The 11,224-nt window shown below is 39.0% G+C and overlaps 1 protein-coding gene across 1 annotated transcript; it reads left to right on the forward strand.

Moving 5' to 3' along the window:
• The first annotated feature begins 223 nt into the window (after positions 1 to 223).
• Positions 224 to 8,835, forward strand: ubxn7 (UBX domain protein 7). The gene is made up of 11 exons (XM_028593194.1): positions 224 to 303; positions 2,394 to 2,547; positions 2,830 to 2,894; positions 3,010 to 3,075; positions 3,244 to 3,356; positions 4,195 to 4,341; positions 4,749 to 4,839; positions 5,307 to 5,437; positions 5,918 to 6,404; positions 6,507 to 6,586; positions 7,696 to 8,835. The coding sequence occupies exons 1-11, from the start codon at positions 234 to 236 to the stop codon at positions 7,855 to 7,857; spliced, it is 1,566 nt and encodes a 521-aa protein (XP_028448995.1). The 5' UTR covers positions 224 to 233; the 3' UTR covers positions 7,858 to 8,835.
• The last annotated feature ends 2,389 nt before the right edge of the window (positions 8,836 to 11,224 follow it).

The following is an 11,224-nucleotide window of genomic DNA, read 5'->3' on the forward strand; positions in this document are numbered from 1 at the left end:
AAAACCTATGGTGAACCTACAAGAACTGCATAAAACCTATAAAATAGCCATATATAAAAAAAGAATTATGATTATGCTAATAACTCGCCATTTGTTTACTGAACTACATAACCCACAATGCAGCACAATCCTTTGGTGACGTGTGGGGCTTGCGCCGCGCCAGCGCGCCAGGCAGGGGAAAAGGGACGGCGTAGCGCATGCGCGACATTTATGTTGTTGTTTGTGGCGGTAAGATGGCGGCGCTCGGAGACACCTCAGCTCCGGGGGTGAATGGGTTAATACAACAATTCACATCAATAACAGGTAAAAAATACATTTTATTTTACGTGTGATCTATTAAGTAGGTTTTGGTTATCCAACAGGAATAGGTCCCTTGTCCAACAAAGCACAAAATGAGTGCGTAGATGAGAAAACGGACGTTAAGTCCTCCCCTGGCCCCTACGCTGTCAATGCTTGGCAGAGGGGGAAAAGCACAGCCAGTTATCTGCTAAACTCAAGTGAAAGACTCAGAAAAAAGACCAGAAACCCATCCGCTTCGAATAGTATCTGTCACAACCACTTTAAAATATGATATTTTCCCTGTGGTGCTCATTGCAGAGACTATCTCGCTAGCCTAGAGCTGATTTTCTGCTCCTTTTTCCATTACATGTTGTTTGATAATGTGGAATGGACGTCGGCTGTGCAACATTTCCCTTCTTCATCATCATCCAGGCTTTACGTTGTGTTACTGTATTCTTCACTCTGACTGTGACGTTAGCTGCACTCGGATGAGCTCACTGTCTGTCTCCAACTACTCGTCAGAGGTCCTCTATAGTTTGTGTGCTTGACACAATGGACAGTTTATCAGTTTTAAGTTATTTAACGGAAAGGAGAGGGGAGACTCAGTTCGGGGGCTGCTGCTTGACTTGGAAAGTGAAACGGACATGCGCAGTACACACGGAAAGATCAGTGTAGCCAAACGGCGCTGTTCACGTAAAAAAAGACTCAAGTTAACCCTCAGATTAGTGTTTTCTCAAATGCAGAGTATTTCCATACTTTTATTCGTTGTGTCAAGTCATGATCTTAAGACATTTAAGGACAATCCTGGTGTTTTGCAGCCTATTTGTAGCCTACAAATCACGTAGCCTACACTTGAGCTACATTAACGTCACTGCCTACTATTTCCCAAAGCATACCATTAACTTTGTTTAGACCGGATGCATTTTCTTCATAGATTAACTTTCAGGCAGTTTTACTTTCATTCATTTCAGTACAGTGTTGTAGTCAAATGACAAAGACTTGTTGGTAATCCATCACAGTGAACAGCGTATCTGCGTTTTTATGTCGTTGCATTTCATAGGACCCTATAGTTGTAAAGCTTCATTTTGCATTTAGACTAAACAAGGACTTATTTCGTCGAAAGCAATATTAAACAGGATGTTCACATTGACAAGGTTTTTCACAAGCCTGTTTCAATCTTATGCAAGTATGCATTGTCACAAAAAGTCAAATGAATAAAAACTAGTAAAAGGCAAGTTATAAAGCAAACAAAAAACATGTTAGCATGTCCGCGCATGTTACAAATAGGCTAAAACATGCATAAATTAGTATGATACTGTATGGATTCATTTAATGGATTAATTTGATATACAACAGAAGAGCTGCAGACATCAAACTAATACATCACTGATGTTTTGTATGTAGTACAGCATATGCTTTACCATGTGTCACATTTAAATGTTACTATATACGTTGCATTTATAATGTTTACAGATGTATTATTGCTGTAGATGTGTGCAGATATGTAATAAGAAATTGCAGTGCAGAATTGACGAAGATATACTGTATTTGGGGTAATTTAGAAGCGTCGTCCCCATTACATAGTTTGTCCCTCTGAGAGCCCTGAAAAGTTCATTTTTCACCTGTTCAGTTTCTGAATAGTACATATCTTGGTCACGACGTTAATAACCGAACTACAGTATCCGTATTAAATGTTTATAATAAAACCAAATCGCCAAACAGATCATCAGATTTTTTTTTTTTTTACTTTGAAATACTGATATCAATGTCAAAGCATTCCTCAGGCTCTAGTCACAACATAGTAAAATGAATTGAATCCATGGGCCCTGTTAAAGTAAGTTATAAAACAGGATGCTTTGAAAAAATGTATGTAATGTATAGGCGACATGATGTGTAGTAAACAAGTTTCAACATGCAAAAATAAACATAGTCCATTAAATAGGTTATTTCAATATAAAACATATTTTACTGATGATCTGCAGTTTTCAGTCATAGATAAACTGTTCCATGACTGACATGGATAGTGTGATATTTCACACACATGTACCTGTGCATTAGAGTTTTATCCATAATGTTTTTCAACATCAGTATGCCTTTGTCCAACACTCTTTTAGGAGCCACAGAGAGTGTAGGACAACATATGTTGGAAGCATGCAACAACAACCTGGAGATGGCGGTGACCATGTTTCTGGACGGAGGCGGGATTGCAGAGGAGCCCAGCACCAGCTCCAGTTCAGCAGCTTCAAGCAGCAGAGCTCCCCCTTCAGAGTATGCTGATATTTTTCTTCCAGACTCATGTCAGATAAAAGTCAGACAAAGTCTTTCCAGTTTCCTGCCACATTTAATTATCTTAAAGATAGTCTTTTTTTTTCTTTTTTTTTATAGTTCTCCATATTTGCGCTGCTAGTTTAGTATGGTGGTTGTTGTGGTTAACAGTGAGCTTAGAGTAGAATTTGGGGTTCCGAGCACTACTGTGATTTGTGTTGTTGCTGGTTGATATAACAAAGTTCATTGCTTCTTAGAATAATACTGTATTGCCTCATGTCTCAGTGACGTACGAGCACCCATTCCTCAGAAGCAGGACATATTGGTGGAACCTGAACCATTGTTTGGAGGTATTGTAATTTTCTTATTGGACCTCATGCAAACAGATGTTACACGAAATAGTTGTTTCTGGCTGTGCTGTTTCAGTCAGCTTAATATGATGTGATGTGTCTGTTATACATGCAGTGCCAAAGCGAAGAAGACCTGCTCGATCTATATTTGATGGTTTCCGAGACTTTCAAACAGAAACAAGTGAGTAAATTCAAGCTTAAAGAATCTGGTCCGTAGCGATCTGGTATAGATTAATGCTGCGTAATTAACACCAACAAGACAACCTGTCACCTTTTCTCTCTGTCTCAACCTTTTTTCCCACTGTGTCTTTATTTCCTGTAATGACTATGAATGTTTTTCTATTCCCAGTTCGCCAGGAACAGGAGCTGCGTAACGGTGGAACAGTGGATAAGAAACTGAGCACCCTGGCAGACCTTTTCCGTCCTCCCATTGAGCTCATGCACAAAGGCAGCTTTGAGACGGTGAGGAGTCAATCACTGGACACTTTAAACCACAGCTCTTTATTCAGTTTGTGTGAACTTTCAGTGAAATCTCAGATGGTGACTATCTAGATCAAAGGTGGGAAACCAGGTCTGCCATGTATGGAAGGTTGTAGGTTGTGTGCAGGTTGTCATTTGTGATGTATACATTTTCCCTCTCTGGTTGCATGTGCACTCGCAGTATACTGTATGTGAAATCAGCTGATGTAGTGTTTTAAAATGAAAACCTACAGACCCTCCACGACATGATCACATACCACTGATGTAGATGGTTACGATTGTTCTCCATAAAGAGACACGTTTACTTCATGAATTTTATCATTTGTCATCAAGCTGTAGCTTAACCACATATTTTCTTTGGGTCTTCCTCCAGATTTGGCGATTTAACAATCACATCTCTCAGTAATTGACTAAATCCATCTTGATTTTCTGTGTTTTCTTCTGATTCTATTCTATTTATTCTATTCTATATATAATAGAATATAATACACATAAATCACATATTTCTCAGTGGGCTACAGAGCTGTTTTTTAAGAAGCTGAATTACGATATAGAGTATGTATATAGTTTATCATGCAGCATTAACACAATTAGAAGAAAGTTACTTGTGCGATTTGAACAAAAACAGTTAAAAGATGTTTTGTAACCAACATTTCGAACAAAAAAAACGGAATTTAGGTATTAGTTGATGTTGTGATAAAGATCTTAAATTTAATTTATAATGGTCTTAAAAAGTCCTAAATTTAACTTGGTGAAACCTTGTTTATGCATGACCCAATAATAAAAATCAAATCATATATTTCCTTTACTGTGCTTACAGGCAAAAGACTGTGGACAACTTGAGAACAAGTGGCTTATGATCAACATTCAAAATGTTCAGGACTTTGCCTGCCAATGCCTGAACAGGGATGTTTGGAGTAATGATGCAGTGAAGACCATCATCAGAGAACACTTCATATTCTGGCAGGTATGTTGTTTTTTGTACATGGCCTGTGATGCTTTCATGTTGCAGCTTTGTGTTGAGGTCTTTGCAAGGGTCCAGCAACTCATTTGATGGGAAGGTCAAGTTGAACTTCATTATTCATTTGAGAAATTAATTTAGTCAGTGATGCAAAAATGGAAACCATCGACAGTACTGCAACGGACACGGTAAGCAAGAAACGTAAAGCAGTGCATTTACAGTGCAAATGTTTTTTAAGTACACAGTGATGTTGTAGTACCCATTTCTTCTTCTACTGTAGAAAAAGTCTTGCAAACAGCCTGACCTTATTCAGCCTGATCCTATCCTAATATTCACATAAATGTCACTCAATTTGAGTATATCTGGTTTATGGTTCATGTCTGAATTGTATTGTGCATTTTCTTTCATTACAGGTATATCATGATAGTGAAGAGGGACAAAGATACATCCAGTTCTATAAGCTGAACAAGTTTCCCTATATTTCCATCCTCGATCCCCGCACAGGTGAGTGTTCATGGGAAGTTAGTTGCAGCATTATCCACAGTTCTGATGCTTGATCTTCAGTGACACCATATATCTGCTGTTGTTTGGGGTGGAGGACAGCATATATCTCTCATTCATACATGCATGCATGCATACTATTTCGAAGACAACACAACAGCATTAGGAGAAGTAATTCAAAAGCAGCATTACACAACATCCTTGAATAATGGTGCGTGACTGAGCAAGAAATTATTAAGTGTTGGGATCAATACAGTCCAACAATAGGTTTTTTCACTAAATAAATAATAAAGACGAATGCTAATATATAAACACTACGATGAGCAGATGTCTCGCCCTCGCTGTTTACATCTGCAAAGTAGTTCTAAATCAATGCAGTTTAAGCGGAACACTTCTACTTTTGCTGCTTAAATGTTCTGTTAAATTGATTTTGCTGTTGACCTGTGGTGTTCAAAACATTTTCACTTCAGGTCAAAAAATGGTGGAATGGAATCAGCTGGACGTGGCATCGTTTTTGGAGCAGACTACTGGCTTCCTGGCAGAGCACGGCCAGCTCGATGGGCCATCCTGCCACGCACCCCCTGCCAAACGAGCTCGCTCTGTGGGTCTCTCATCTCATGTGTCGCCTCTCATTCTCTTTTCTGCTCTAATAAGAGTTCTTTTCTCTCTCACTTTGTCTCTCTCTCTCTCTCTCTCTCTCTCTCTCTCTCTCTCTCTCTCTCTCTCTCTGGGACTCTGTGAGGAATGTCACAAATTAGAATTGTTGAGCTTTTATTTGTTATTTATATATCATGATATAATTCCTAAAGGCTGAATAACATGTAAAATATTACATTTTTGTGACCTTACTTACACTGTACTATCTGCGTACAATCTCTTATTACTGACGACCGTATCTCAAAATTTGCACACGTCTTATACTCTAATAGCACCGTTAGTCACCTCCAAAGATGGTCACATTATCATCAGCATTGGCCAATATAGCCATGGCTAGTGTAATAAGTAATGCCATGTTTTTGTGTTATTTTACCCAGCTCTTTGATTTGTTTTCTACAGCTGCACACTATGTTTTTTGTTCTAGGAGAGTCTGATTGATGCCAGTGAAGACAGTCAGCTGGAGGCAGCGATACGAGCCTCCCTACAGGAGACCCACTACGAGTCCTCAAATGCCCCCGAGGCCCCTGATTCCCCCCGATCAGATGACGAATCAGATGCAGAGCCTTTCTCTGATAGCGAGGGTCCTATATCTGTTGATGGCTCAGACAGCGAAGAGAAAAGTTTTACCAGCAAACGCACTCCGCCCCCTCCGGCCACCGCGGCCCAGCAGCGTCTACACCCCGATAGTTCCACTTCTTCCCATAGAAAGTCTCCATACAAAGAAAACAACCACAGTCATAAGAAAGAGGAGAGCAAAAAGAACCACCTGGAGCCCTCAGCTGCTGTTCCTCGTCATCCTCAGCCTGACGCCGATTCTGCAGGTAACCACTGTCCCCCAGCAGACGAAAGCGCTGGACCTTCCACAACTAGCACCACCAAAATCTGTGACGTGGACTGTCCTGACGACAATGGTACGTCAACGCGTCATTCTAAACCTCAAACAGTTATTGTGACGGTTAAGGTATTAAAGATATTTACCATCATGTTTTTTATTTTTATTTTTTTTTACACAGGTCCCAAAGCCAGGTTGATGCTCCGTTACCCTGATGGACAGAGAGAGCAAATTTCCTTGTCTTCTAAAGCAAAACTTTTGGTGAGAACACACTACAATACTACTTTAAAGAAATAGTTCATACATTTTTGGAAATACGCTTCTGAGATTTGTTGCCGAGAGTCAGATAAGAAGGTCGATGTCACACTCATGTCTGTACACTAAGGCTGCATCCACACTACTACGTTTTGATTTTTGAACAGCATTTTGAAAAACAAAAGCGGTCTGCGTCCACCCATGCCTTTAGACTCTGTATAAGAAATGATCTCTGTCCATATAAACACATCTGACAATGCATATCACGTGACAATTCGCATACACTGGGCATGCACGTGCAAACAGAAAGCAGATTGTTTAATGTTGATCTGCGGTTATTATGGATGTATAGGTTGAAAATACAGAAAGTACTTTAGGAGAAAGAATGGTGAAAAGTAGGACATGGGATTTATTTGCCTGACTCGCGTGCGCCGTCGTTTCTGCTCATCCAGACTACAACGGAACCCCGTAGTTTTCAAACGGGGTCAGCAGTGGTTCCAAATGTCTTAGTTTAGGGGCTTGGAAATGCCGGAGTAGTGTGGAAATGAGGCGTGAAGGTAGCAAAAGATATGCATTTTTAAAGAAAAAAAACATATAAGTGTGGATTTAGTATGGAGCTGGAGCCAAGAGGGTATAAGCATAAAACTGGATGCAAACAGAATTTTTTTTGCCAGACTCCAGGAAGGTGCTGCTTGCCAAAAAATAAGTCTAGCACAGAAGAACTCTCTACAAAACTGCAAATTGTAATTTTTAGCCTTTTGTTTTTTGTACAGATTAAACAAACGAGGTCATACAGTACAGTACAGTATAATGTGTTTATTATATGTGCTGATAAGTGGATGTATTAACTTTGGACAGAGCTAGGTTGGCTCTAGGTAAGCTAAGCTACCTGGCTGCTGGTTCCAGCTTCATATTTACTGTACAAATGTGGGCGTGGCATCTGTCATGTCATCTAACTCCTGGCAACAAAGCAAATAAGCGTATTTTAAATGTGAAACTATTGCTTTGAGTAAAATAAATGGTAGCATTTCCAAACAGTTAATATTATCACACAAATACTGATTGTTACTTACAATGTCTCACTTCTGCTATTTTACTCTTTTTTTCTCGTCAAGGCCCTGGTAAGACACGTCCAATCCAAAGGCTACCCAAATGAACGCTTTGAACTCGTCACCAACTTTCCCAGAAGGAAGCTTGCCCACTTGGACTATGACATCACGCTGCAGGAGGCGGGGCTTTGTCCACAGGAGACTGTATTTGTTCAGGAGAGGAACTAGCCTTGTCAGACACACTCACTTTTGCTTGTCTGTATCTCTCTGCTAGACATCACCCTCTCACCAATGATCTGGGACGATGTCACTGGCCTTGATCCTATAACCTTCTGTTCTCCTGGAATTAGGCCCCATTTTTGCCAAGACAGCTCTTTGTGGATGGACTACTTTCCCCGCCACTCCACGGGTCTGAATACTGACATCTCTACTGACAGCCTAATCCCTTTGTAGTGCGCTACAGTTGGCCAGTAAGGTGTTAAAGATGCCGACACTCTCAAATTTTTTTAATGCAATATATTCTTTTCTGATGCAGGCTTCATATGGTTCTGAACACTGAGGCACATCTGGATAGAATATATATATATATATATATATATATATATATATATATATATATATTAGATAGCTCATATTCAAATAAAAACAAAGCCTAAATAATGGATCACTGATTGATGATGAGGCACCAGGGACTTGTACAAAAAGACTTTTACCTCCCAGAAAGGATGTTAAATGTCAGAGTTTATTTTCTTGCTCTTGTTATTTTCTTTACCCGGGGACAGGTTAAGAGAGGCTCATTCTTGTTTATTTTGACCCAAAGTCAGTCCCTCACACGGTCGTTGTTTGAACAATTGTAATTATTTGGAAGGCAGGAGCACTAAGAGAAATGGTTTTGGAAATTACTAGTCAAGAAAATGCGTCGGACATCTGTGACACACTTGTGTAGATCTGAGAGGATTTGGGTTGATCTGCACATTTTTACTCAAGTTTCTATTGGTTAATTAGAGGCTCATAGATTGTTTTTGGATTTCAACTTTTGATACAGAAGGGAATGAATGAAGGGTGGTACATCTCATCAGTCGGACCTACACTGTACAGAGATGGCTTAGAGAGACTGATATTTAGCTGTAGTCAATGTTTCCTTTCTTTTTTTATATGCTGCCAAGAAAATATGCTGATGTTGAAATATAACCACCAAAACCAAGAGAGATTCTGCTTGGTCTTTTGTCACATTTTAAATGAACTACACAGGCATGTGATGAGACATAGTCAAAGGATAAAACACAAACCAATACCAAAACAAATAAAGACATGTAATAAAAAGAGAAAAGCAAAAACTCATGAGAATCAACTGCAACAACTTAGAAAGCAGATGTGTACTACTCGGTTATGAAGAATTGTTTTAGTATGCACCTAGCTAACCCTGTGACTTTATTTAATCAAATTATGTTAATTTGTTATTTAGGCCTAAATCAAAGACTGACAATGTTTAGTAAATTAAACTGATGACAACAGCTGTATAAGGTTGGGGGGACCACTTCAGAGTACCAACCAATGCCTCAACAATCTGGCAATTTGTGATAGGATCTGTAGTGTCTGGAACTCCTGCTTATAGTTATATTGCTTTTTAATAATGCACCATGTGGGCTTTAATTAGCTCAAATGTGGACAGTTGGTGGCAGTAATATGCCTTAAATATCAACAATCCTTCAATAAATTAGGTGAAGAAGACCACTATCCAATGTAAATAATGAAGGTTTAAAAATATTTAAATGAGCTTCACAAATGTTTTATGAAAAAGGAAATTACAGAATGTTTTTTCATCCTTAAGGATGTTTTTGGATGACAAAACAAAAAATGTTAATGTTTGTTGGTGAAAAGTTCAAGTTGTTGCAATTTTTTCCTGGAGAGGAGCGGTTTTCTATTTTTAATGGTCCCTTATTGTAAAAAGTGAAATTTCCATTTCTTTTTTTTATTATAAAGCAGGTCAAGGTGCTATATAAATACTGTAAAAATATCAAACACTCAATCCACAGGGAAATGTACACAGCCCGTCTTTAAACGAGCGGTCAGGACTCTACTATATATATATACTATATATACAGTAGGTAGAAAGAACCGCTGCAGTGCTGTTACACTCATTCCCCAGCTGCAGTGATGGTGTGGAGACTCTGCAGACGCGTAAGACCCGGAAATGCTGACCAATCACAGCAGACTGGGCCTTTCCAGGATTGGGGCTTAAAGAGACAGGCACTAAAATGGAGCGTTTTAGACAGGGTGAATATAACATATTCACGGATCGTTTAAAGGATTTGTTGAAATGTTGCGATTTGGATATAATGAATACTGTATATGCAGAGGTATAACTGTAAATAGCAGTGTAAATAAGTATTGAAAATCAAAAATTAGAAAAATAGGAAAATGTGACCAGTGCTAGAAACAAAAAGTCTTTTTTGTCACAGAATGTCATTGTGATTTATACTGTAGATCACATTTAGTGTCAAGCATTTGAAAGAAAGAAGAAGAAACGTGTCATTGTTTAGCATCTTAAAATTAAAAATTCATTTTTTTATATTTCCCTTTGAATGAGGGCCCCAACTGATAATGCTAACAGTGTACAGGGCAACGGTCAGAGGTGAAAGAAAAGGACTTGCAGCTGTAGAAACAGATGAGGCCTCTGTGTCACTCCACTCGCTGTTTGGATACTACAGTACGTGAAGGGCATTCCTTCAACACCGTTTTTGTGTGTGTAATAGACAAAAGGAGAATTGGGGGAAATGTGCTGTCAAAGGGCAGCGCTGAATAAAGTACTGAATCCTTTTCCGCCTTAACTTGAAAAAGAAATGTATGTATGTAATGCTGATCAGCTGTCTCGAATACAGAACAGCCGAGGTTGTAGGTTTTCTTTGCACAATGGCATCTGGAATCAACAAAATCACAGGTCAAAATGTCATCTTTTATATCAGTGAACTATCAACATTGCTTTGGATAGTTGACATGTGACGCCTGTTTTGATGTTTTGCTGTTTTGCTGTTTTTTGAGCTTGCAGGTCATAAAAACATTTAATAACCCAGCTGGGAAAATACTAACAAGCTAAAATAGCAAGTCTGATCTAAAATCCTGCAAAAGTTGTATGTTGAGGAGGTTAAATGTTTTCACATAACAGTGATAACTTGCATTTATTTCATTTGAAACCTACATTTATTCATCAGTGCTTCACGACAGGGCCCCTCAGCATGACCCTTGTTTGAAGTTTTGTCTGTTGCATAAGAAGTATGTTGACCCCAGTCATCTATGGACCCTGTCAGATAGTTCTCAGAAAGAAATCAATTATAGTTAATGTGTGATCAGTGAGCCTTCTTGGAGCTGAGTTTAAAGGGGCACTCCAACTGAGAGAGACAACGTAAATGTGACGTGAGCAATCTGTCTGAAAGTTGTAAGTCTTCTGGTAGCTGTGCCAAGAGAAATCTCAATCATTCCCAATCTTACAGAGACGGAGAGCGTAGGTATATGTAAGGAGATGACATGGGCACAGGCTAATTATTGCTAACTAAAATGCTAGTTAACATTAGTAATTAAACCTAAACAGCTAACG

Source organism: Perca flavescens, chromosome 12 (assembly GCF_004354835.1).
Source record: "Perca flavescens isolate YP-PL-M2 chromosome 12, PFLA_1.0, whole genome shotgun sequence".
NCBI lineage: Eukaryota > Metazoa > Chordata > Actinopteri > Perciformes > Percidae > Perca > Perca flavescens.

Coding starts and splice junctions, on each gene's coding strand:
- ubxn7 (XM_028593194.1), top strand. CDS start 234: ATGGCGGCGCTCGGAGACACCTCAGCTCCGGGGGTGAATGGGTTAATA. Junction 4,840..5,306: donor CATCCTCGATCCCCGCACAG/GTGAGTGTTCAT, acceptor TTTTCACTTCAG/GTCAAAAAATGGTGGAATGG. Junction 5,438..5,917: donor CTGCCAAACGAGCTCGCTCT/GTGGGTCTCTCA, acceptor TTTTTGTTCTAG/GAGAGTCTGATTGATGCCAG.